This window comes from Drosophila albomicans, chromosome 2L (genome assembly GCF_009650485.2).
Source record: "Drosophila albomicans strain 15112-1751.03 chromosome 2L, ASM965048v2, whole genome shotgun sequence".
In the NCBI taxonomy this organism is placed as follows: domain Eukaryota; kingdom Metazoa; phylum Arthropoda; class Insecta; order Diptera; family Drosophilidae; genus Drosophila; species Drosophila albomicans.
The window spans coordinates 23,645,896-23,673,431 of record NC_047628.2 but is presented as its reverse complement, the minus strand read 5'-3'; the positions used below and the strand labels follow the sequence as shown (position 1 = coordinate 23,673,431).

At 36.7% G+C, this 27,536-nt stretch overlaps 1 protein-coding gene across 5 annotated transcripts in view; it reads right to left on the bottom strand.

Moving 5' to 3' along the window:
* Window positions 1-17,650, bottom strand: part of LOC117564090 (transcription factor hamlet) — a 40,793-nt gene extending 23,143 nt beyond the window's left edge. Inside the window, exons 1-2 of one of the 5 annotated variants that reach the window (XM_034242723.2) lie at window positions 17,497-17,650; window positions 863-1,425 (exon numbers count right to left, since the gene is read on the bottom strand). In XM_034242723.2, coding sequence (XP_034098614.1) covers window positions 863-1,425; window positions 17,497-17,557 — 624 coding nt within the window. In that variant the 5' untranslated portion in view covers window positions 17,558-17,650. Of the gene's footprint in view, window positions 1-862; window positions 1,426-1,792; window positions 1,994-5,255; window positions 5,798-11,789; window positions 11,883-17,496 lie in introns of those variants that run through there. The other 4 variants (XM_034242726.2, XM_034242724.2, XM_034242725.2 and 1 more) reach the window with 4 other exon arrangements.
* Window positions 17,651-27,536: the final 9,886 nt, after the last annotated feature.

The following is a 27,536-nucleotide window of genomic DNA, read 5'->3' as shown; positions in this document are numbered from 1 at the left end:
AATAAACTGTTAAATTTGGTAGCAAAAGACTTTTCAATTACTAAGCCAATAATTGGAATTTGACAAAGCAAATTAGTGTAAGATACATTATATTTCTATCAATATTCTTTAGTAATAACTGATAAATTAATGTGGAATTATATACTGAATTAATATGAAAGATACTGGTGATTTTATATAATGATAAATTTGAATATATGTACTATCTGGCAAAGCAAATCCATTAAAGATACAGTATCTTACAGAATGTAGGAATGCTATAATTGATAAATGCACATGGAATTCAGCACTCAATTAAAGTAAAAGATACATGAACTGCCAATGCAATACATTAATATACATTTTGTCAAAGCGAACCCAATAAAGATGCAGTATCTTAGTACCAGTATCTTGCAGAATGTAAGAATGTTTTAAGTGATAAATGAATATGGAATTATAAACTCAAAATAAATATAAAAGATGCTAGATACTAATTCAATTTCATGTGCAATACTTGAATACACCTTTTGGCAACGTAAAGATACAATATCTAAGTATCTTACAGTACGTGAAATTACGCACTCAATTAAAGCAAACCTACTGAATTCAAATTCATATACAATATTTAAAGATACGCTTGAGCAAATCAAATCACTTAACTAATAGTGTGAGTTCTATAGAATTTCAATTCAATTGCAATATTTTCAGATACCTCTGAGCAAATCAAACCCATTAAAGATACAGTATCTTAATATAAAGTATCTTTGTATAAAGTGAAATCTACAGAATTGAAATTCAATTGCAATATAAGGTATCTTAGACATATATATAATATATCTTATATATATTATATTACAGTATAAAGGATAAACTTTGAACTCACCTCCCAGGCCAAATGTCGTTCGCTGGGCTGCTGGCAGAGATGCATGGGAAAGGGTCCGTAGCGGGTGCCGCGGGGCAGATAAGTCTTGGCAAAGACGCCATTATCACGAATATCGAGATTGGAGACGGGCTCGCGGAGTCTCGCCATATCGATCAGCAGACGCTCCGCGTGCTCATCGCTCAGCAGATGTTCGAGTCCCGCTCTGGAGGCCGAAAGCGAGGCAGCAGCCGAGGCGGCGACGGCAGCAGCGGCTGATGAATTGGGACGCAAGTGACGTTGCTGTTGTTGCTGTTGCTGGCGTTGCATGTTGTTGCTGCTGGTCGACGATGTGGGCGAGGGAGGCGATATCGTCGGTGGCAGGTGGCGAGCAACAAATGAATCCGAATCGGGGCGACCACCCGATGAACTTGGGCTGCCAAGTGTGGCAGCTAAATGCGCCGGCGGCAAACCCGAGAATCCTGTTGAACCGTGATGCGTCGTTGCACTCAGATCCAAATGATGATGATGGTGATGATGATGCCGCACCACGCTCGGATCGTAGTCGCCGTTGTCACCGTTGGAGCCTACGAATAAAAGAATTTTCGATTAGTAGTTTTCGATTTTCGACTTTGAACTTAATCCTAATCGCAAACAAAAATAGAAAGTGCTTCCCGTTAACAGTTCACAGCTGTCAGCTATCTCATGACAACAACAACAACAACAATATAAACCTGTATATATATATAGATATAGTATAGTGCTTTGATATCTGTGTTGTCATCACAATGTTTAATTTGCTGTTTCAGTCTCTATCTCTGCGATTTTGCACTTGAAATTGTCATTCACACACAACACTCATTCAACACTCGTCACACTGCTATCAAAATGATCATCTATCTCTTCAATGGGAGTGTCCACTGTACTCAGGTATGTGTGTGCTATTAAGCTCACCTGTAGATCGCATTACCTGCGCAGCCTGTGCAAACAATGTCTTGTTGTATTGAATTGATTTCAAATTCAAATTCCTTGTCTCTTTCTCTTATTGTAACTATTTGAAATATTTGATTGTTTATTCACTCGCTATATACAAATGTATTTATATGTATATATACATATCGCATTTGTTTTCTATTTATTTTGAAAGATGTGACTTGCTCAGCTGTTGCTTATCAAATAAATAGACACGCCAAATGGATTCCCCCGAAACCAGACTAGACATTCATTCCAACCTGACATTTAACACCACGATAGATATATATGAGATATACCAGATCAGCTTCCCATTAAGTTATTCGAATTTCGGATTTCAAAATTTCATTAATTTTATCTATGTATACTTGAATATTTCATTGAATAAATGAATAAAATCATATTCGTCTCATCGAAAACGTAAAATAAAATAAAATATTGTTTCACTTTTTTAATTTATGTGATTGGTAACATTTCTATTATAATTTATTTTAAATTCGTATTTTAAAATTTAATAATTTAGATATTTTTTTAAATTTGCAATTAAATGAGATCAATGAAATCATTTTCACATATGAGACAATACAAAATAAAATAAAATCAAATTTCTTGTGATCTTCTTGAACCTCTATTTGAACAAATGGTAATATTTTTTATTATTTATTATAAGAATTTACTTTTTTAAGTATTGATTGTTAAGGCGAAATTGTAACATTTAAAACTTAATTATTTTGTTTTTAAATATAATATCAACTAATTAAAGGAAACTGATTTTGTTGCAAAACTTTTGTTTGTATTACAGAAAAACAAATGAATTTCTTAAATCCTCTCCAATTGTGTGTTGAAATGAAATATTTCTTAAAAATTGAACACTTTTAGGAATACTTTTATTATCTTGTAAATATTTAATAGAATATTATTATCATATAATATGCTAATCCAAACAAGTTCTATATTTGTGTTTCTTAGTAAAAACCAATACAAAATATAATGTAATATTTTTTAAATCTTGTAATAAGATTTAATATTACTAATAAAAACTTGGTCTAATATCAAATTTGCTTGAAAACAAGATGAGATTTAAAATTTTCATTCTTGACGCACTTTTTAGACCAAAGTACTTTGACCAAAATCTTGATTTTAGAACTTTTTTTCAGTTATTTCTATTTTCTTGTAATTATTTACTACAATATCTGATCATATATCTTTCTACATTTGTGTTGCTTTGTAATTATTTAAAATGAAATCATATTAAAATAAAGTAGTATACTCGTATTCACATTTCTTTGTAATGACTTACTAGGAAATTATAATTATAAACTACGAATAACATTTTCGAATTCTTCATTGAAATTCTTAACCATTTAATTCCGTATAAAATTGCTCAACAATCCTCAACTGTTGCCTCTCTATTTACCCTTCTAAAGACCCGGCACAACGATGACTAGACCCTAAATTCAAGTGAAGGAGATAAACAAGAAAACACTTGTCCCGAATACTAAAAGAGATACAAAACCGAAAAAAAGTTGCAACAAATTACGCGTCGATTATTTATTTATATTTGTCTATTCTTATTGTTGTTGTTGTGATTGCGATTGTTGTCTAAGGCTTGTACCTACCGCCTTCTTTAAACACTTGAAACTAAATCGTAATTTGAGCTGTTAGACAAAATATGACAACTTACAAACTACACACATATATATATATATATATATAGTCTCTGGCAGAAGTATTTGCCGATAAGCGGCGCAAACGAAAACGAAAACGAAACCGAGTAAACGGAAAAATAGACGAAAAACCCGAAAAAGATATCGAGCAGTCAACACTCAACACTCATGAGTATGAGTGTGTGTGTGTGTGACTACTCAGCAACAGTTAATAGTTAAATAGGCAGTAACAAAAACCCTGATGATGTTCGTGATAAGTATCTGGACATAGAAATGCGCCGCACTCAACACAAACAATGGAAGGTGGTCGAGTAACCAAATAGCCAAATAACCAAATAGCCAAATATCCAAACACAAATCCTCAACAACCTGACAACTTTCGCACTTCCTTGGCACACGCTATTTGCCCATCGAATCTGTATCTTTAGTTCCTGGCTCAACTTGTGATCCTCCGACGGCGTCTTTCGCAACCATTCGAGAATTTGTTTTCCTTTTTTTGTTTTTGAAGTGTTCTCAAGAGCCGCCCTCAACAATTTCAAATAAGTTGCTTCCACACTTTTGAATTCTTCGTGACTATTCACTTTTAGTTTTATTTATGCACTCATTTAATCACACACATGTTTCTTTCTTTGTGCTTCAATTCTATTAATTAGCTTAGTTAATTATATTTGAGGAATTTGTTGGGAAGCTGCGCTTTGCCATGATAAAGTTTTTTTGCTTACTGACTTCTGACTCATTTTGGCATAAAAGGTGTTTATAGAAAAGGCAAATCAAAAGTTTTCAAAGGCAAGTTTTGGTGATAACAACTTTGTGTGTGATAAATCTAAAAGGATTGAAGGCTAAATCAAATAGTTCCAAGAATTAGATAATGCCTTCGAATGAAGTGAATTGCTGTAAAACTATTACGCTTAATCGGTGCTTATAAATTCAATTTGGAAGTCAATAAAAAGCTTAAAAAGAAACTTCTCATACAGTAATAATAATAAAATGAATTGCTGTAACTTAGCTGTTGGTAACTGCATAAAGTCATGTTGATGTCTTGTTTATAAATTGTATAAAAACATTTTAGAAGTCAATACAAAGCTAAAATAAATTGTATCTATTCCAAAATATACATATTAACTTTGAAGATTTTATAATATATTTTACTCTTCGCTTTTTTTGCAATTGATGATAAGATATATTTTAGTTGTTCGCAACTGCATAAAAACATGTTGATGTCTTCTTCAAAAATTATATAATAATCGTTTTGAAGTCATTATAAAACAAAAATGAAATGTATCTAGCTCTAGAAACTAATGATGTTTGTAATCTTCAATTATGAACTTTGATTTATGACAATTTGATGCATTTTAAATGCTCAAAATGACAACCACGAATATGAATTAATCAAATTTTGTAGTGCACTTTAATTGACAGCTTATATTGCAGAGTATGGATAAAGTAATCTTAATCTTTATTAAATAGTTTTTATATGGAGACATCACTGAGTTTGTAAGTCATTTCTGCATGTCTCATTTTAATTCTTCAATGGTTTTTTTCACAATCTTCACAGCAAGTTTGATTTTAAACACTCTTACACATCTGCACTCACACACAAGAATCAATTTACTGAAACAGTTGTGTTGCAATTAATGTTAGACAAGTCAAGTCAGGTGTCTGCTGCAACTATTTGTGGCAACATCCACAACTGGTAACACAAAACTGCAACTGATAACAGCCACAACACACAAACACACACACACAGAAAGAGATTATCCATTTAGAGAGTAACCAACCTGATATAACATAACGATCGAATATCATTTTGAAGCCGTTCAATTTTTACAAAGTTAACAAACGTCTTCGTTTCACGTTTCTCCTCTTCTAAAGTTATCACAATGCAAAAAGTGTTTCAAGTAAATAAAAATAATAATAAAAACAGCAAATCATATGCAACACAAGAGCGAGACAACAACGCGACGCGACATGGCAGAAAGAGAGCGTAAAAGCGATTTGATGAGATCAATGTCTTTTTTTTTTATTTGTGGCACACGTTGCGTATGCGTAATATTTTAGAGCAGTTATTCCTTGGTTAGATGATTTTCGAATTCGGTTTTATTTGTGATTTGATTTGGTTTGATTTGGTGTCGTCTCTATCTGCCGGTTGTCTTCACAAGACTGAGTACCGAACGGATACGTGACGCTGACAGCGCTGTTCACAGCGATAGCGCAAAAACCTCGACAGCGACGACGACAGCGACAGCGACTGCGACTGCGACGTCAGCGCAGGCAGCGACAGACGGACGACGACAACACGAAGAAAAAAAAAGAATGAAATGAAACCAAAACTGTGATTCCGATTGCGAGCGAACGAACTGACTGAAGTGAAGTGATGATGATTCTGACTGCAACTGAAATGTGAAATGTGTGTAAGTGGAACTGGCAACTGAGAGGCGTCTCTTTGGTTGGTTGCTGTTCCTGCTGTTGCTTCAGTTGGTGGTGGTGTTGGTCGCAAGGATGCCACACAAAATAATGATGTTGATGTTGATGATGATGATCGAGCTGCTGACAGTGCTTAAGCGCAGCAGGGGATGAAAATAATGAGAGCGAGAGCGTGCGGCATTGACAGACTCAGTATCTGTAGCTGTAAATGTATCTGTATCTGTATCTGAAGCAGTCGCTGTATCTGACTACCCTGCATTTGTGCAGCGTGCGCTCTCTCGCTGCTCTCTCTCGCTGCTCTCGCTCTCTGCTTCGCTCTTTGAATCTGTGTCAGCTCTGTAAGCAGCACCAACATCATCATCATCATCATCAACATGTTCATCATCGTTTTCATCAGCTGCCGAATTGCTTCTGATTCGAATTGCGCCCGAGGCGCAAGTTGAAGTCCTGCTGTTTGTTGTTACCCTTGTTGTCGTTGCTGTTGTTGTCTGCCTGGCCACAAAAGGATAGCAAACACACACACACACACACAGAGAGAGATATAAGTGTGTATATACAAGTGTGTATATTATGTATTTGCTATTTACCTACACACTGTTTTCCTATCAGAATGCAGCAGCAGCTGCGGCAGCGACAGCGACAGTTCTGTGTTCTCTATGTATCTCACAGATACACGACATTCGCATCGTGATGAGAAGCAGCAGCAGCCAAGCTATATTTGGCTGAGAGGGAGGAGCCAGCGCAGGATAATAGGGCGTGCACATCTTCGCATTCATTATGCACACACACACACACACACACATACACACACTTAGCTGTAGATACACAAACTGAGAGATACTCAGATACTCTGCTGTTGGCTGCTGCTCTGCTAGCTCGCTCTCTCTTTCTCTCTGTCTCTCTTCCTCTCTCTTTTTAGCACACAGCTTGTTTGCGGTTTCGCTGCGACTATTATGGGGCCACAAGCAATACGCCCAGCCACCCCCTCCCCATCTCCCTCTCCCCTCTGCCCTCTTTCCCACCCAGTTGCTTGCCCCAAACTCGCGTCACCTTTAGCAGTCAGACAGTGGCAAGTTTCTGGCTTGCGGTTGCCCTTCCTTGTGTGTGTGCGGGGTTGGTTTGCCACCTGCCACTTGCCTCTTGCCACTTGCCTCTTGCCTCTTGCCACCTGCGTCTCTGTTGCGTCTCCTGCTCTTCCAAAGCGTGCGCAATAAGCGCACATTAGCCTAATGGCTCTGTGTGTGTGTGTGTGCGGGTGTGTGTGTGTGTATTGGCCAGAAAAACTCATGGCAATAATTGAAAGCGACTGCGTTGCTTTTTGCCTTTTTGGCCTGCGGCGCCTTTTCACTTTGCTCGCATTTTCTGTTGCGCTTTTTTTCCCACTTCTGCGTCCCCCAACAAACAAATATTCCTGGTGTGCAAGAGAGAGAAGGAGAATGAAAGAGAGAGAGAGAGAGTGCAAGCGAGTTTGTGTGACTGTGGTTAGGCTATGTACAAGGTTGATTTTTGGCTGTTGGCTTTTGTTTGCAACTTAATTTTGTATCTGTCGACAAAGTTTCCGACACAAACACACACACATACATCGCACACACACACATATATACAACACACATACACAGAACACACAAACTGTGCGGTTTTCAACGTGCTGTAGCATTAAAGAGGAAAGGAAGTGTTTCCAAACTGATTTGTTGGGCTGGCTTAAACAATTAACAACTCGTTAAGGATTTCTACACGTAATAAATTTAATTAAACAGAGTTGGAAATGTGTAGACATTTTTTTAAATATTTCTTAGAATATAAGAAATGAATTTTTAAGTCAATAAATAAATAAATTTATTTTAAAATTTTAAAGGAAATATGAAAAATAAGTAAGAGCGCTAAAGTCGAACAATCTCGATTGAAAGATACACTAAATTAATTTAAAATATACCAAACTAATATAACACAAAATACTAAAAAATACTAAAGTTTATATTTGGTATATTGCCATAATACTACATTCAAAATATAACATAGATTGCAAAATAAATAATAAGAATAAATAATTCCCGCTACTTTTTTTAAATAAAAACAATTCCGTAAGGTATTAATTTTAAAAAATATACCAAATTAATATAACTCAAAATACTACAAAAATATACCAAAGGTTTTGTTTGGTATATTGCTATAGTAGGACATTCAAAATATACCACAGATTGCAAAATAAATAATAAGAAATTTTTTGTGCTTTTCCAAAAAAAAAAAATAGTTAATTGTTTGTTTAATTTTTTTGTTAAATAAATATTTAATAAGAAAATGATTGTTTCGTAATGATCAATTTTATAAAGATTTGTCAATAGATCTCAAAAAATTGTTCCCGATAAAAAATTAGAAGAGATTTCATATTTTTACTACAATATTAATAATGAAATTATGTTTTTTTGTTAATTCTTGTATAACTTTAGCGTTTTAATGAATTAAACGAAATATTGAAAGTATTGAGCTATTTATTTCATCTAATTATGAAAATATATTGTCCTGATATATATACATATATATAAAATAAAATTATATTTGGTACTAGAAACTTTAAGTTTATAATAAAGGAAATGCATATAGAACTAAAATTTTATTTTATATATATATTTATTATATCAGGACAATATACATATATTAAAAACTTAAATTTTCTAGTACCAACTATAATTTTTGCTTTATATCATTCTGCAGCTAATTAATAACTGTGTTGACCTCTGTATGACATTTCAGTAAAGACTTTTAGTCACATCATCATTATTTTCCTGAATATTTTTGCTGGTCCCAACTGGACTTCACTATCGCCGGACTTTAATAGCTTCCTGAGCTTTATGAGGGTGCCTAATGGCAGCGCAAAGCAAAAAAAAAATTAATGTTCTGATTCTGATACTGATTCGGTTTCGGATTCTGATTCCCCCAAGTGCTCAATGACGTGATCCCTTTTCGCATTATTATTAACACGCGCTGATAATTGTTATGGAATTTCTTCTCTTTTTTTTTTTGTTTTTAATAAAATTTATTTGCACTGAACCCGCATAAAATAATTATTGCAAAAAAAAACCAAGCTGATAAAATTATCTCGAGTATTAATTAAATTTGTTTTCTTTTGAAATGCGACAACGCTGAATCTAGAATCCTTTGGCATTCCCAAACAAATTTAATTCGATTAGCAATAAATTTATGAACTTGTTATTTATTTGCATGAGGAATACGCCACTTAAGGGCAAGCCAGCCCCCTCATAACTTACGCAAAAGTGATAAAATATAAAAAGGGAACATGAAATATGAATGCGACAAAAGGTGTCAAAAGGTATCTGTATCTCTAACCAACTCCAAAAGGTATTTCTATCTGTATTTGTATCTGTATCTCTATCTATTTGCGTTTGTCAAACAGCAGCAGTCAATTAGGCGCACGTCGCAACTTTGGTAATATCATTATCATGAGGGCACAAACACTCACACACACACGCATATATACACACACACATAAGGGTTGCAGGGTTGCAAGGGTCATGAACAGACCCTTTTCTGGCGCTACTGAGGTTCTAATAGCGTTAAATTAAAACAACATAATCAACAACGTTGCGCCCTTGTCACATAATTTAACACGCAGTGACTTTTTTTTCTACATAGATAGATAGATAGAAAGGATTGCCTGTGGATTGTTAGTCCTTTATTTGCATTTCGCTTTGGTCTGGGGTCGTCGCTTTTGCACTCATATATGTTAGATAGACTCACATAATTCATCAGCAAACACGCCTCAAAAGTCAAATTTGTATGTTACATGCATTCAAATGAAATTATTGAATATGTTAAATATATCAAATATATTTCTAGGCAATTGCCTTGCTTTGATTGTTTTTTTTTACCCAGGGCCATAAATTTGTTGATGATAACTGGCCATGAGAAGATAGCTGTGCATTAGTGGAAAATAGTTAAGTTATTATAGGGAGCGGAGCGTCTTGCCATTGTCGAAAAATATTTATGATGTCTAGAAATTGGTGTGTGTTCATAACCTAACGATGTAGCTAAATATATTTGCCGATCTATTTTCTTGTATTCATTTAAATTTACAAATTTACTTTGTAGTCATTCAATTTGTTGAGTCATATTTAAAATATTGTGCTATTCAAAAATTATTATAATTAAAATCAGATTATTTATATTTGGTAATTAACTATGAAAATTTTGAGAGGAATGTTTTATGATCTAAATTGATTAATAACAGAAATATTTTTTGATACATCTAAAAAGATCTTAAGAAAATGTTGATATTGAAAATGGCTTACTCGAAATCCAAGAAGATTTTAGAATAGAAAATAAAAACATCTTTCACATCTAAAAACTGGAAACTTAATGAAAATTCTATAAAGTAAAACTTTTTTATCTTAAATATTAGCTGTCTAAATGATTTTAGTAAAATATCAATAAAAGCATAACAGTGCTTTATAATTCTTAAAATATACCAAACAATATACCATAAACATGTAAATATACCGTATTTGGTATATCGATGTGGTACTACATTCGAAATATACCATTGAGGCCAATTCTTAAAATATACTAAACCGTGACAGCAAAAATCTGTAAATATACCGAAATCCATATTTGGCTTATCGATGTAGTACTACATTCCAAATATACCATAAAGGTCAATATATACTAGATTTTCAGCGTGTATAAATAGTTTGCTAAAGTGAAAAACTAGACAACCAGAAATAGCTTATTTGCCTCGTCTTTATGTAATTCCAACTGGCACCTTTATATCATATTATTAACCTTCTATGGTTTTAACATCCTTGAACCCTCAAATATGATACTCAATTGTCTAAGTTAACTGCTGTTAGTTTAATAGAATACGCATTACTTTTGTGTTTTGATTTTTACGCGCCAAATGTCCAACTGTGCGGCCTACAAATGTCCTCGGGCATCAAGCCACTTGCCCCCTTCATCTCGGAAACTTCTTCGGAATGAACTTGAACACTTCCTTGACTCAAGAGAGAAGAACATGAACAGAAGCAGTGAATTCTGTCTCTCAGTCTCAGACTGGGACTTTGGCTGTCGTCTATAATTAACTCAGCTGGATGGCTGATCTTTGACTTTAACTGTCTGCACAAGGACAATGGTTCTTCAGAGCACAAAAGCTGTGATTTTAGCATACACTCATGCTCAGTACTCAAAACTCATGCCCCCTTTTTGCAAAAGACGAATAACCAAAAAAGTTCTTGAAGAAATCAAAAGTCGTCGTTGGTTTATTGTTCGAATGGAACTACAACTGGCAGTGTTATAGAGTGCTGATATCTGCCTTGACTGATCTTGTAAACCTTACGTTATATTTTTCAATTGTTGTGTGTCTTATTGACATGCCACGACTTCAACTTCAACTTCGACGGCTGCTCCTGCTCCTGTTTCTGCTATTTCCATTCTCTTTTGTTATTTGCGGAACGGAAGTTGTCCCTTCTTTTGCCCAAAAAAAAAAAGTAAAATACGAAGAGAGAAGCAAAAATGTTGAACTCACAACTCAAGTCAAACTGAAGTAGTCTGCTCACTATAATTATAACGAGGTCAAAGCGAATGAGAGAGGGAGAACGAACGAAGGAGAGATGTGCAGCCTGGGCAGATGATGCGATTGCATTTGCTGAGAGTAGGCGTGGAACACGTAACTTAATACGTAGCTCAAAGCTGCAATCTTACTCTCATTCGCGCTCTCTCACTGTCTCTCCCCCCTTTTTTTTTTTTGTCTTGCTTAGACGGCACGCGCCCCTCACACAGGAAGAAGATGCATTTGCTCTGCAGTTGTCTCTTCGGCACATCTGCTTCGCACCCTGTCCGCTTTGAGGTTGCGCAAAATAATTGAAAATGTCACTCACTTGTAACCCTTTCTTTGCAATATTTTACTGCATTTTCTTTTCCTTTTTTTTGGGTGAATTTTTGTTGATTTTTGCTTGTGTTTTTAATTGGCGTGAGAAAACCGCTTTAAATTATGATTTTCGTTTACTTTGCGAATTTAGCTCATTTATCACACACACAAATACACACACCGTACTGATCACATATTATTTTTTACGAGTCTTCGATTCACTGGCTCCACGACTATTAAACTTTGCTCTTACAGAGGTCGCTTAAGTGAGCCGCCGGCGCTTCGATACTCACACACACACACACACAAATAAACGATAGAGTCACACGCGCACACACTCGAAATTAGAGGAGCAAAGATCTGGAGAGTGAACGAGTAAGGAGATCGCAAGTGAGTGAATGGGAGTGGAAGAGTGCTACGAGGTGACAAACTTCTTTTTATTTCTTTTGTACAATCATAGAGTGAAATAAAATATATTTACTGAAGCCTCCAAAATTCAACTAAATACACATTGCTCTAGTGAAGTGCCTATGATATCAACAAATACTCGAAGCTGCGCTGCCTTTCGTGCTCAGCAACGGCGACAGCAAATGTTCTTTTTAAATTGGGAGCACCGGCAACAACAACAACAACTAGAAGAAAACACAAAAACAAAATAATGCGAGTTGGCAGCACGTCGTCCACAGGCTGTGCGAGCGATGGAGCGAGACAGCGGCTGAGCTGGCAGGCAGGCGGTGGGTGTTAAACGGGGACAACACATAAAATATATGAGCACTTGACTCTCACTCTCTCTCTCTCTCGTTCTCTCGTACAATTTCTTGCACTCATTAACTCCCACCACCCTGACGACGCGTTTGTTCCTTTTGTGCTCTCTATTTCACGCTGATCGCTTTTTCTGTACTTATGAAGTGTACTATGCACTCGGCAATTAATGTTGCTGTTGTTGTTGTTATTGTTGTCGCTGTCATCGAAGTTGTTATCGTTGTTGTTGTTCTTGTTGTTGTTGCTTTATAGGCAGCTAGTTGACTCGTCGTCGTTGTCGTGCATGCAAGCAATCCACTTACTATCTATTTTCTAATATGAAAATAAACACATTAACGATTAAACAGCAAAACCAAATACAGTGGAACGACTTTGAATTACCCTGCAGGCAAGCATTATGTATAAATACTATACATTAAAAGATATCAATATGTGAGCGTTAATTAAAAAGCAGATTACTTTAAATGCGATTATTAATAAATTTTTGTAGAGAACGAAAAAAATTGAAACGTCTATAATTTTTAATTATTTACTTGTCTGAACTTCACTACCCTCTAGATGAATACCCTGTAAACTCTGTCGCAGACAAATGACAATGTATCTGATTATGAGACACCATTGTAAACAATTTGTAAATCGATAACCATCAACAACACTATAATAATTCAGAAATATATACGTATATAGAAGACACTGAAATACCCTGCAATTAGTAAGAAAGTTGGCAAGTTATATTGGCAAGTTTGTTGCCAATTACAAACTAATAAATTGCACTTATCAATGTCTCAATAGTTTATGAATGAATATGATTTTACGACTTCCTAGTCTCCAAGATAAGGGGAAGTTCCCCAAATACAGACATTCTTCAGAGACATCAAAAACTGAGCTAGGATGCAACGAAACTCTTTGTATCCACTTGCTATGACAGACCTTACTCAAGATTGGATCGTGCTATATATCAATATGCGGGTCGTATCAGAGTCGAGTATCTGTCGTGTAATGTGTAACTGTAAATAAAGACAAAAGTCCCACACTCATAAACAATGGTCCAATGACAAGAAAGTGACAGTAGCGTCGATAAAGCAAAGCCCCATATATGATAGTTATATTTATGCGTATACAATAACAAACATTTCCCAGTAAGTCACACACACACATACACAAACACAAACGCGATGCGATCTTGTCGGAGGGCCACGCAATTATCTTAGTGAACTACTCACCACACAAACGATATACTTATACTATAATACGATATGTATATATAAGACGCGTACTAGGTCGAAAGATAAAAGAAGAAGAAAACCCCCCACGAGGGCGCGTTACAAGTGAAGTAAATTATTTGTATGTATTATATATTGAACATCAGCGAACTCTGACTTGGAATGTCTGACTGACTGACCGAGTTGAAGACTCGGGAGTGACAGAATGGTCGATGACAGAAAGCCGATTGATTATGGCCAGTTTAGAAGGTGCTTAACTTTATGGCCATCCATATAATTGATGGTTGTGGTGGTGGTCGTATATATAACGCATACGCAGGGTCTGCCTCGTGGCTATCTTTTCTTCTATCAAGACAATGTTTTTCAATTTTTATCTGCCACACTCGCACACACACACTTAGGAAAACACTTTTGCTTTTGACAGTAAAAGGTCTCTGTGTTGCCTCTTTTTTTTTACTTCTATTTTTTTTTGGAGTGCGAGTTGAATCGGGCAAATAAATGTTCAATGTATTTCGGTAATAAATTGTCGAAATTGGAAGAATAATTCGGCTATTGTAAATTCATAAATATATCAGGTGCCGGAGCTGGTCTAGCGATGGGGCAACAATACAATAAAAAAAATATAGAAACAAAACTGAACCGAGACGATATCATCTAGCAGAGGAAATACGAGTGCTCCAAACAACCTCCAATTGTTGATTGCTTAACCCAGTTTCAGTTTCAGTTCCATCGCCAGCACAGACATTGTCAGCTTTTAAGGGTCCCACCCCCCCTCAATAAGGTAGCCAAGCTTCGAGACAGGAAAGAAAAAAAGAAACTAACACACTAACACGTGTACACACTTGGAGGATCTAATCAAGTTTATGGAGCATCCATGCTTTTTGATAGCAGTGGCTATAAAAATAGGCGTCTATATAAAAGCATAGCACTGACTGATAAGTCGCGAGTACGCAACCGTAATCTTGATCCGCAGCTTATCTGGCGTTTATCTCTATGCCAGGGTGCCAAAAAATGTTCACAAAGAGAGTGAGAGAGTAAAAAGAATTGTGGCATTGTCTACTGCGAATATACATATGTCGGGGTCTATCAGGTCTATCTGGCTCTTGGCGTCTTCTAATCATTATCTGCACTCGAGTTGTAAATATTATGAAGGCGACACTTTTATTTTGATATATTTATGGGGCCCTCTAATGTGCGTTGGGCAACAACAAACGCATTGAATACTACAACGAATACGAATACGAATACTACAACGAATACTTGTTAGGTGTAAATGTAGTACTCAGACTCATAGTTTAAACTAGAAACTCATTTGCTGTCTTCACACTCACACATTATCAGCCACGAAATGTTTTATGTTTTATGATGCTATATATATAGAGCTATTTCTTGCCTAATTGAATGATATGATAGCGGGTTTTAGAAAATATTTTAATAGCTCTTAATACAATCGATTCACAGGCAATAAAACCGCTGATACCAAATGCCCCGAAGTATCGCTCTATTTGATATAACGATACGGTGCGATGACAAGGAATACATAGGTTCAAAACCATTTGGGGACTTTTTACCTTGCGATTGTAAAGTGGTCAAAATCGGGTATAGTAAACTTAAGCCTGGGGTACTACAATTGCGAAGTTTCGCTCTACATCCCCAATTATCGTTTGGTTAGCAAATGAAAAAATCTTTCAAAATTACATTTTTAAAATATTATATTTTTTTTTTTGGCAGACTTCAATATTTTTAAGTTTTATTCAAACGCTGAAAGTTTCATGAAGATCGTATGTTAGTTAAGGGTTGATCAAAAGATATAATGGGGTTTCTTTGATCTTAAGGAAATATTTAACACTTTTCTTAGTTGGTATATTACTCTTTTATGTTCAACTGCATGGATTTCAAGTTATTCTTAAGATGAATATATTCCCTTTAAAATTCTTAGTTATAGATCCTATCTTATTAAAAAATATTGACTTAAACAAATACTGACTAATTTCAAGCCCGCAATTGAGTGCGCTTAGAACCATGTGTTTACCGCATGATCTGCATATATATATAAATATTTATATTAACATATTAGATTATTTATCTGGACATTATGGAATATGGAATATGTTATTAGCCCGCATTAAGAACTTTAACAAATAGCCATTAAATGCCATCACATGCCCCAAGGGAATCGGGCATTTTTTTTTTATTGGGGCTTTGGTATTTATTGAATCATTTCCAGAATATCGAAAGGAAGCGGGCTCTACAAATTTATACTTAACTTGTGCCGGAAACCTTGTATCCCATATGAGAACATAGAACAGTTCTAGTCTCTGGATTTCATTCTGGCACATGACATAATGAAAAGATAACTGCCGCTGAACTAAAATATTATTCATGAGTTTGTCGTTAAGTAAGTGCGACATATACTGTATAATGTATTAAAATTATAATAAGACTGTTTCGCAACTTTTCACAGTCGCAGACTTATCGGGTCAGAAACGTTTTCAATGTCAGTTGATTGCAGACACTATGTCATCAGTATCCGATCCAAAAGCAGAGCAGCAAGTTATCACCACAGAACAGTATTCAACTGAATTCATATTGTCCCGTTCCGTTATATGAATAAGTATTGCGAAATGGCTTTCGGAAGTTTCCACTGATAAACTGAGAGAGTCGATTAGGAGACTTGGCAATGGATCTGTTGGAGTGCTTAAAATAAAAACCCTAAATGATTTTGTCACAGCTTTTGAGAATTAACATGTGCAATGTGTCGCAACATTTTTGTTGTTTGTTATCTGAAAACAACGAACAACAAAACCAAATTTTAACTCGAACAATAATAAAATGTCCCGAATCAAGTAAAATTAACTTTGCTAGTACATGAAACAGATGTCGCAGACTTATCTAGATTAACTTCAACTCCAAGTCGAACCTGCACAAAACAAGTCTGAGTCTCTCTGGAATATTGGCTATACAAAAATAATCTAACTCAACGCCCGCATCACATATATTGAAGTATTTCTCAACACTATCTCAAGGGATTTGAACGCTTTAAAAATTTGATTAAAATGGTAGAAATATTACAGTTCTCTTCTGATTCTGATTCATTTTGTATGCAAAATAGTTTCTGTATAAAAATAGAAATCTTTAAAGTACAAAAATATTCTGGGTAATTTACTTTGATGATAGTAAATAATTTCCCATTCAATTTCTAAGGAAGTTTTTTTTTCTATTAATTTTATGTGAGATTAAGTGTTCTTAAATTGAAAAAAAGTTCATCAAGATATTAAATATATAATAAATAATTCCCTTTAATTTATGTGTATTGCTTTAACTACTTATTATATAAAAAAGTTTAACATAATTTATCAAAAATAATGAAATGATCAAATATTCATAAAATATTTAAAAAGTCATATTACATTAATTATATTTGTATGAATATTGAAAATTAAAATTTAACAGAATTTAGATACAAACTAAATACTTAAAATTTTTTGATTGGAGTTTACTTAACACTATATAATTTAATCTTATGAAAATGCGATTTACTGAGTGTTAATAATGTGATATTTGAATATTCAGCCTAATTTATATGCTACTCATATATATTAGACAATTAAAATATTATTATTATTATTAATTTTTTGCTATTTATAGTTGTCATGTTGCATTAATTTAATTTTATTTGTATAATTGTAATAATCTGTTCTATTTATCTAAATTTTATTTTATAGATCTTACCTTGACTTAGCTTTTTGGCAATCGCTTTGGATCGCATGATAATCTCGAGCAGTGACGTCATTAATGCTGACAAACTTAAGAGAAGCACATAGCAAAAACCGTTAAGAAGAGTTCAAAAGTTCAGGCCACTGACATTGAAAATAACACTAAAAGGATTCCACTGAGTGTTTTATGTGTGTGAGTGTAAATGTGTGTGGTTTATTTGGTTGTGTGTGTATGTGTGTGGAACACACACACAATTAGAAATCACAGCTTAAATCAAGCGCACCACGTTAAACCGACTGAAGCGACACAATTTAAATTTGCATACCACAAATGGTGACGGAGGGGGACGAACACTTCTCATTGCTGTGTGAGGGGAGGGACGAATTTAAACTCTCACACACACACACACACATGTATGCATCTAGTATTCTTGGCAATGTTTTTGTTCTTTAAGCACACGCGTCGCGAGCAGAGGGAGGGAGAGGGCGTGTGCCCCGAGAGAGGTGGTGAGGTGGGGGGCGTGTGTGATTGGAAATACTCTACGATATATATATGTTTGTGTGTATATGTATATTGACGAACTAGCGCAACAACAAGTGAAGACCGACGGCAAAAAAAAGGTGCTGCCAAAGCGGTGCTGAGTTGAAGCGCGTTTGCCGCAAAAGTCGCAAGTTGCAAGTTGCAAGTCAAACTTAAGGCACACCGATAACAACAATAATAACAACAACAACGATAGCGATGGCGATAGCGAGAGAGACAAACGATAACACAACAATAACAACGAGAGCGCGACTCCGACTGTGTGCCACACACACCTGCCCATTGAAGCTCCTCAGACGCGACTGACGACGACAACGTCGACGGCGACGACGGTGGCGGCGACGATGGCGACGATGGCGATGGCAACGACGTCGACGAAGCCGCCGACTACGAGAACTAAGACTACGAGTATTTCGTCTATGCGGTGCTGCTGCAAATAGTTGTTTTTGTTTTTTGTGTGTTTCTTTCTTTCGCTTTTTGTGCTATTTTTTGCTGCTGCTCGTATTCAAAACTTTGCTTTTTTTTTTAGTGAGCAGGCGGCGCTTGCGGCCGCTGATTGCGACTGACTACGCGACGACTAAAACGACAACGACAACCGCAATAGAGCGACAGCAGCGACTACGATAGCAATTATGGCGGAGCAGAGGGAAGGGAGGCAGAGGGAAGGGGGGCAGTCAGACTGAGTCCAGCGAAAGCTAACCCAACCACCAACCACATAAAACACAGCACAAGCCAAGGCACGCGTAGGTGTTGTAAGTGTGTGTGTGAGTGAGTGTGTGTGTGTGTGTGGAAGGACACTAACGTTGATGAGAACGCCAAGCACGACACGGCATAGCTCTAGAGTTCCTAAGCTTTGCTTGGAGCTGTAAGAAAGGCAACGCAATTCATGCAAATCACGTCACGCAACAAAGAGACAGGCAGGCAGTCAGGTAGGACTCCAGGACTCGCTCCAGTGATTGGCCATTGGTCAGCAGCGTGTGGCTAGCAGAGACAGAGAGCGAACAAAGCAGCGCAACGTCAGTGGGGCAACTGTGTCAGCGAACTGTTGCTGAGTGCTGGTGAGTGAACTGCGACTAAATACTGAATAATCCACCACAAGTTCTATCTAAAACAAGGAAGAAAACTACAGTCGTGTGTGCTCGACCGATAAGATACCCGGTACTCATTTTGCATAAGAACAAATGTTGCATTATTAGTCTTAAAATATACCGAAAATATACTACAAAATACTGAAAATATACCAAATAGTATGTTTGGTAAATCGATATAATACCACATTCAAAATATACCATAGACGGCATAATATACCAGATTGTTAGCCAAGCCAACTAAGACCCCCAGTAAGGAGGCGTTTTTGCACATACAAAAGTATTTCCTTAATAACTTCCACAATTTTTTTTCTGATCGCAAATTTTCAGGAATCTCAATACCTATAGTATAGTTGTTATTGTACATACCAAAATTCGCGACTCTAGCTTTAAAATTACGCTTGTTATTCGATTTTTGTCAATTTGCGGGGGCGGAAGTGGGCGTGTCAACATTTTTAAACAGACTTGATCTGTGTCCAAACATAACAAATGCTGTCGAAAAAAATGTATAGCTCTATCTCTTATAGTCTCTGAGATACAGTCTTTCATACGAACAGACGGACAGACAGACAGACGGACATGGCTTGATCGTTTGGGCTGTTGACGCTGATAAAGAATATATATACTTTATAGGGTTGGAGATGCTTCCTTCTACCTGTTACATACATTTCCTGCCGGCACAAAGTTATACTATAATACCCTTCTACCCTATGGGTAGCGGGTATAAAAACTTTTCTCTTTTACTAACACTATTCATCTTATAAGCAAAGAAAACCCTATGTAAAGTATATTTAAATACACCCAAAAAAGAGAAATTCATCATATTATAGAAATGTCAACATACAAGGATATACTAAATATAAACTTATAATATGTATAAACTCAAATAATCTTTAAAAATTCCTAAAATTCCTATTCATTTTCAAAAAATAACTTTTCTTACTTTTTCTCTTTTCTCCTTCACTCCTTCGTCATATCTCTAAGGAATATAAATCTGTAGATCTGTATATTGAATAAATTATCATGTTGGAGAACATTTTTTATTAAATATGAATTATAATACATTTTTTAATGAATAAAAATAAAAACATAATATTTAAATACGTTAGTATTTATGACAAATTCTTATAGATTATTCATCAGTTATACCAACTATTATCCACTTTTTGCTTTATTAAAAGATAGTGTTGTATATTATAACATACTTTTTTCTGCTATACTTTTTACCTGCTTTTATGTCAAATTTTAGAATATTCGCTGAATTACGACAGCGAAGCAATAAGTGATCCGATTTAGCACTTTAAAACTGACGAATTTCCTCAAGAACATGGACAATGTTTACCATTAAATTTACATACTGAAGTTGTTCAACTTTTTCTACAGTTCTACACCGAATGTATATACTTTTCTTTGCTATTTGCCCGCCAAGGAGGCAAGCCTCAAGTGCTGGCGCCCCTCGCTTAACCTTGCTATCTTTGCCATCTATCTATATGCCTATGGCACTTAGTAAAGCCCGACAAGCCATGCACATGCCCACAACAGGCCCAACGGCTAATGAACAGCCCTCGAGACAGCCCGCTGACCATTTGGCATTGGGCCAATGGGCTGGCAAATGGTCAACACGGACCACCCCTCCCCAGGGGGTGTGGGGGTGGCAATAGGAATGGGAGTTGACTTTTGCCTGCTGCATTTGTCGCTTGCGCAGGCCGCGTGTCAGTCGTTTGTCATAAGTACAAAAGTTGTGGCCCCCTTTTTAGCTCAGCTTTGCTTTTCAAGTGCTATGCAATCAATAGAACATCCCCCACATACTAGAGGGTGGGAGGGGAGGTGGAGGTGGAGTTGGTTTCTTTCTATCACCTGCCCTGATGCAGTCTGCGCTCCAATTTCAGCGCATTGCTCGCATTTTTTTCGTATTACGAGAAAACTCATAATAAAACCAACTCAGCCGAGGGAAAAACATTTGTTTTGCCATGTCGTAAAATATGCAAAGATTTCAACGCTCAACTCTTGCCAATTGTTTGTGTTGTTGTTTGTATTTATAGCCAGCATTGTTGTTGTTGTTGTTGTTTGTGCTATTCTCTTTTTTTTTTTTTTGGCAAATTTATGGTACGTTTAATTGTTGTAAATGACTCGCTATCCAAATGTGTTGCGCCCTATTAATATTCACAATTTCTATGTGTTTTATTAGTGTTTATCTAAGCTTTCGTGTATAATTCTCAGGGCGCCACAGCGCGTATACGTAATATTGCACCACTCAAAAAAAAAGAATACTCGAAGTGAATTGGTGTGGTGTGAAGTCCATTGTTCTATTTATAAATGCACTTGATCTTGCCTTACAGTCCACGTACTATTTTGCCAATTTCAAGGTGACCTATAATACTTACAAGCACTCTCGTACCTAGTAGTGTATACACTACTACATATATACTAAATATATATACTTGGTATATCATTCAGTTGGCATCATTCAGGGCATGTCGACGGCGAATGAAATCATTTTCCTGCTAATTATGGCAGAAATCAGAATCAGACGGCACACATGCTCCATACATATCTGTTCAACAGCTATAGAACGGAAATCGAATAAAGCATTCAACTGCTTGCAAAAGGAAATGATTAAGAACCATTTAAAGAACCATTTATAGAATACGAAAAGTATTTGCTTTTTTGCAACTCTATTTGAAATCAATTCTAAATTAGTCAGTTTAATTTGTGATTTATTTAATGACATATTTCTTAAATTTTGTTATTATATACCAAATTATATTATGGAATTATGGAATAAATCAATATAAAAAACATTATTTAAATTTTTTCTATTTTTTCCATTTGTAAATACATATATACAGATTGTATTATAAATGTATTAGAAACGATTATTATTATATATGTTAATATTCTATTCATTTTTTATATTTTATATTACATTATATTTTATTTTATTTTGTTTTGTTTTATTTTTTTTTATTTTATTTTAATTTATTTTATTTTGTTTTATTTTATTTTAAACTACAAATTTTCTAACATTAAAAAAATTAAAAAAAGTAATTATTTAAATATAAATATTTATGTACTATTTCCTTAATAAGTTTATGGACTTGCATTCTGAGAATAATTGTGCTGAAGGCTTCATAAACATTTACTAAGCCAAATCTTCACAGCACAGTCGCAACGTATTGACCTCAAACATGTTGCCTTAATTAAGACCCAAGCACACAAGCATGACTACACACATATACACACATAAAACACACCCACGCATACACGTACACATACACATACTTATACACATTGCCATTGCAACGTAGATTGAATGAAGGCCTCTTTCATTAAGATTACGAGCCATAAGAAAATTCTCATTAATTTCAGAGCTGGGGCAGCAGACAGCGCTAAAATGGCATCGACTGAAGTTTGATAGGGAGTTGATGAAGAGAGGGAGGGAGGGAGAGAGAGAGCTGCATTGCATCGGTAAAATGAAATAATTTAGCGAACATTTAATTATCAGAGAAAACAGTCTGACATTACATAAAGCACATGCACATAAAAACACACACATACACATGCTGTGCTTGTCTGTAGGAAACATACATATATATAGAGAGAGATGCAATTGCCAGAATGAGGTAATCGTAAATTGCAGCACCGCAAAAGTTTCAGCAAGCGCGCTTCCTCTGCTCCCCCTCAGCAGCAGCAGCGCAGCTAACATCTGCCCAACTCATGTATAGAGTCAGAGACACACGCACACAATCACACACACGCTTAGCCACAAACACACACATACCGACTCATCGAGTCATTGCTACTCACACACGCGCACAAAAACGAAAAACGAACGTTTCTGACTGGCGGGCATTCAGATGGTTGTAGTAGTAGTTGTTGTTGTTGTTATAGAGCCATCGCCATCGCTGGTTGTGTGTGCTCACTGCCTGTCGTCTCTTATCTCTTGTTCATTATCTCTCTCAAAAACAAGAGCAACAACAACAGCAGCAACAGCAACAACAGAAGCAGTGCGAAGCGAAGCGATGAGAGTGTCTGTCATTCGTTTGTCATCGTCATCGACTGGCAGCCAGCGCAGTTGGCAGCCGCAGAGCTCCCAGACCCGAGACCCGAAGTTGCCTCTCTCGCTCTCTCACATGCTGGCTGGCTGAGTGCGCGCGTGTGCTTTGCGCGTCTGCGCTTTACGACGGTAGGTGGAGCTTTGCGATGGACAACCGTAAGCGAGAGAGTAAGCGAGTGAGTGTGAGAGAGAGTTTTTGTCAGTTATTCATTGCACGCAATTCGCCGTTATGCGGCGAATTTAGAATTGCTTACGAGCTGGCAGGCACTTTTTTGCTGGCCCTTTGGTGTTTTTTGATTAATGAAGTGTGTTAAGAGGCCAAACGACGACGCAAACTGTTGCAATGCCAACGCAGACGACGACGACGATGGCGACGACGATGACGATGGCGGTGACTGTGACTGTGTTGGCCTCACCAAGGACAATGCTTGCGGCCAAACGAGTCCTTGATAGGGGTTTAGGTTGGCCGCAAGTTAATCAAATGTCTATGTCCCGTTTTACCGACGGCACCCGCAGCAAACAGCGCAGATAGGCGTGGCATAGACTCGCCTGCTGTCTGCTGTTATCATATCTCTCTATCTCTGTGTCGCCGCAAAACGCTGACGCTCTGCTGCTGCTGGTGCTGCTCATTTTGCAAGTGCGCTCTCTTTTATCTGTTCACTATGCAGCCATCCCACTCGCACAGCGCTGTCTGTGCTGCTCGCACACTTTGACCAGCGCGTAATGTGCTCCAAAATGTCGCCACTGTCGTTGGTCCATTGATGTGCGCTGATAGCGACAGCCGAGCAGGGCAGCGACGTCGGCAGAGACAGAGACAGCGGCAGCAGCAGCGACATCGGCAGCGTTGCTTCAAAATGGCGTGTTTCAGTATAGGTAAAAGGTATGTGCACATAAGCGAGATACACATATACATTTGTATGTATCAGCAGCCTCCTCGCTCTCTTCGCTTGCTCGCTTTATCTCACTCGGCAGATACATAACAGATACCAACAAATATATACCATACATAACATATATAGCAAAGCATTGACATAACGCCAGACACTGAGTATCTTGCTTGCACAGTGCTCTGCAACTTTCTTGTGACTGCCAACAGCAAACAAACAAACAAACACACAAACACACACACAACAATAGCAAAAACCTCAGGCAAGTTCGTTTCTGCTGTCGCTTTATTGCCACAGCAGCAGCAACAACAGCAGCAGCAGCAGCAGCTTCCAATGCTGAGTTTTATGTCTTCATTAACTGAAAAGTTATGAGCCATAAGAGCGAGTGCTTCAGGCATAGACATTTTACCAGGGGCAGCAGCAGCAGCAGCAGCTAGGGGAAAGGAGCTAGAGGGATAGGGACCAAGCGACCACAGCATCTGTGTGCGGTAATTGGGGACTGTCGGGTGACAATGGCAACCAGAAATCACAGCAGCAACAACAACAACGTCGACAGTTCTCCATTCTCGTGGTCAGAGCGTGCAAAAAATGTTTAAAAATGGAAACAATAACAAGAGTAACAGCAATAACAGTAAACGTAACGACAACAGTCAGTGAATATTTCTGATCTGCGTCATGGTAATCAGTTTTAATACCCCTTACAAGGAACGTCTCGCTAAAAGAGTGACTTCGGTTAATTTTCAATCATCTTTTATTTATTTATTTACTTACATGTTAATTATTATACCAAATAATATAATAGCTGAAAGAAGGGAGTGCTAGCTGCAAAGGCCATTGACTCCTCACTCATCTTTTATTGTCCAATATTTAACTATGTAATAGGGGAAGATATCCAAATTGACACTCTAAAATAAATTCTGTAAATGAAATTTCCAATATTTGTTCCAGTTAAAAAAGGCCTCTCTTTAAATTTGCAATTAATTTATTGAATTTAAACATATTTTATATAGGTAGAATATTAGACATTATAATTGACTTTTATAATTATTATTAGATATAGGGTATCTCTCAACCGACTACTCACAACATTGCGATGCACATAAATCTGGAGTATAGCTGTGGGTAGCAGTAGCTTTCTTGACAACGCACAGTGGTCACCATCAACATAAAGAGCTCGCTTGAAAACATCATATTTTTAGATTCGGAGACCACATTCAATGCACATATTTGTACAAGAATATCAATATCATACGAGTATATACAACCTGCATAAAGCGTAATCTTAATCCTGCGGTTCTAACGCTGCGGTTCTAAACTCAAGATTTGTCATTCTACAGTTAATATTTAGCAGCGATTATTCGATTTTATAATGTATAGCCCGCATTGTGTCATCAACGCTTCAATCGAAGAAGAAGAATGTTGAAATGTGTTAAAAAGAAATTTGATTTACACAATTCAAATTACTTGTATTCAAGTAACAAATAATTATAGAGCGCAACTTCTAAACTTAGTTTTAATTCTACTGAAATTGTTTCACAGCAAATAACTTTTTCACCACTGTTGAAACGAGAGTTTTGCACGTTGCGTTGATAACTCATTTCACGTGTCTAGATAGTATTACTTACAACACTCAGAGCTGCTGTCGCTGACCATGGGACATTGACGTTGCAACAGCACGACTTGCTGACATCAGTTCGAGATGCGGGAGTCTGGCTCAGAGACTCACAGACTTTACTAAATGGCTGCTCGCTGTTCATATACCTATTGAAAAACAACGAAAAAGGGTATAATGGAATGAATGCATCAAGCTATCAACTCTTCTTTTTCAATGTTTGTCGTTCAATAGAGATTCATCGAATTATACTACTACAAGAGAAGGCATGAAATTTTTAGATTTGCTGTTTATAAGACGTATTTCAATTTTACCATTAATAACCTAAATGATGGTTATTAAGTAAGTGTTAGATTTTAGATGATTAATTTAACTAAAATTAAGTAAAAATTTTAAAACATTTATTTGTTTGCTAAACTTCTCTTCAGTCTACTAGAAAGATTAGAACATTACTTGTTAATAACCATTTAAAGTTCTTAAATATATGAAAGTTTCTATTCAAATATGTGCCAGAGTATCTGCAAGTCGTACATTCCTGTTCGCACCCTTTTCAACTTACTTGTTTTTTACTGACTCTCGTAAAAGTGAGCAGCATTTGCAGTAGCATTGTTATTGTTGCGCTGGTTTTAGTGGCTGTCGTAGGAAGTCATCAACAACAACAAAATGAAGAGAAAACACAACACAAAAAACTGTCGTCGTTCCAAGTCGTCCAATATTCTATGCTTGATTCCACACAGGTCTCACTAGTTAACTTCGCTTCACTGATGCGCTTTTTTCAATTTGTCACGTACGGTAGATTTTGAGTTCGATATTCGCTTGCTCATTACATCAACGTTGAACATGGAAGACTAGTGAAATATGTTATGTTGTAAGGGAGAGGGGGAAAGGGGAGGCACACTTAATAACAAATTAGTATTTATGAAATTCATAGAATTATTCGTTTGTCCCGCTAATCTATAAAAATCGCCTTGGGCTTGCATGTGACGGGTCTATCTAATTATGCAAGATTTGCCGGGTCTTAGCCTCGAAAGTCTCGAAAGTCTGAAGTTGGTTTTCAGTTTCTAGGCCAATACACAGCTAAGGTATATATAATATACGATATATATATTGTGCCATAGACTCGTCTATGATGTAATGTTGACTAAATTATGACGTTGGTCAAAACGTGCGCTGGACACATTTATCATTTTGGGGCTGGAATCCAAGAGAACTCCGACTCCCAACTCTGACTTCCAAATGCTAAAAGCAATAATAACTTTATGTCTTTTGCGGCGAGGCAAATAGCGAACACACGAGTCCAGCGAGTCCTTCGAGTCCTTGAGTTTGCTATGATAGAAAATTGTGTCACGACAGGAAGCGAGATAAGAGCGTAATTTTCTTTCAACGTACATTGGGCGACAGGTAAAAGCTTTACAAGCTGACCCCTATCAACCACCCCCGCACTCTCTGCTCTGCTCTGCCCCCCCTCTTTGGCCACTACATTGCTACGGCGGCCCGGATGTGGACTATCGTGGTTACCGTTAGTCATTTTCAGTGATTGTTCAACCGACGAAGGCACCAACGTTGACTTGACTTTTAATGATTGTCACGCTCCCTAACCCTCCACCTTCACCCTCTACATATTTTTCACCCTCCCACTTGAGCACAACAGACAGGCGAATGAGGTGCTGCCCCTCCTCCAGTCTGCTTCTTCTTCTTCTTCTTGCTCGAACTGTGCCTAATTTGCATTTATATTCATAATCTTGGGCATTGCGTCATGAAATATTGCATGTCCCGAACTTGTGACACTTTAATTGCTCACTGGATTACACTCGGCCAAACACAGGTACACACACACATTTCAAGTACAGTGGTCACACACTACAGTGGGC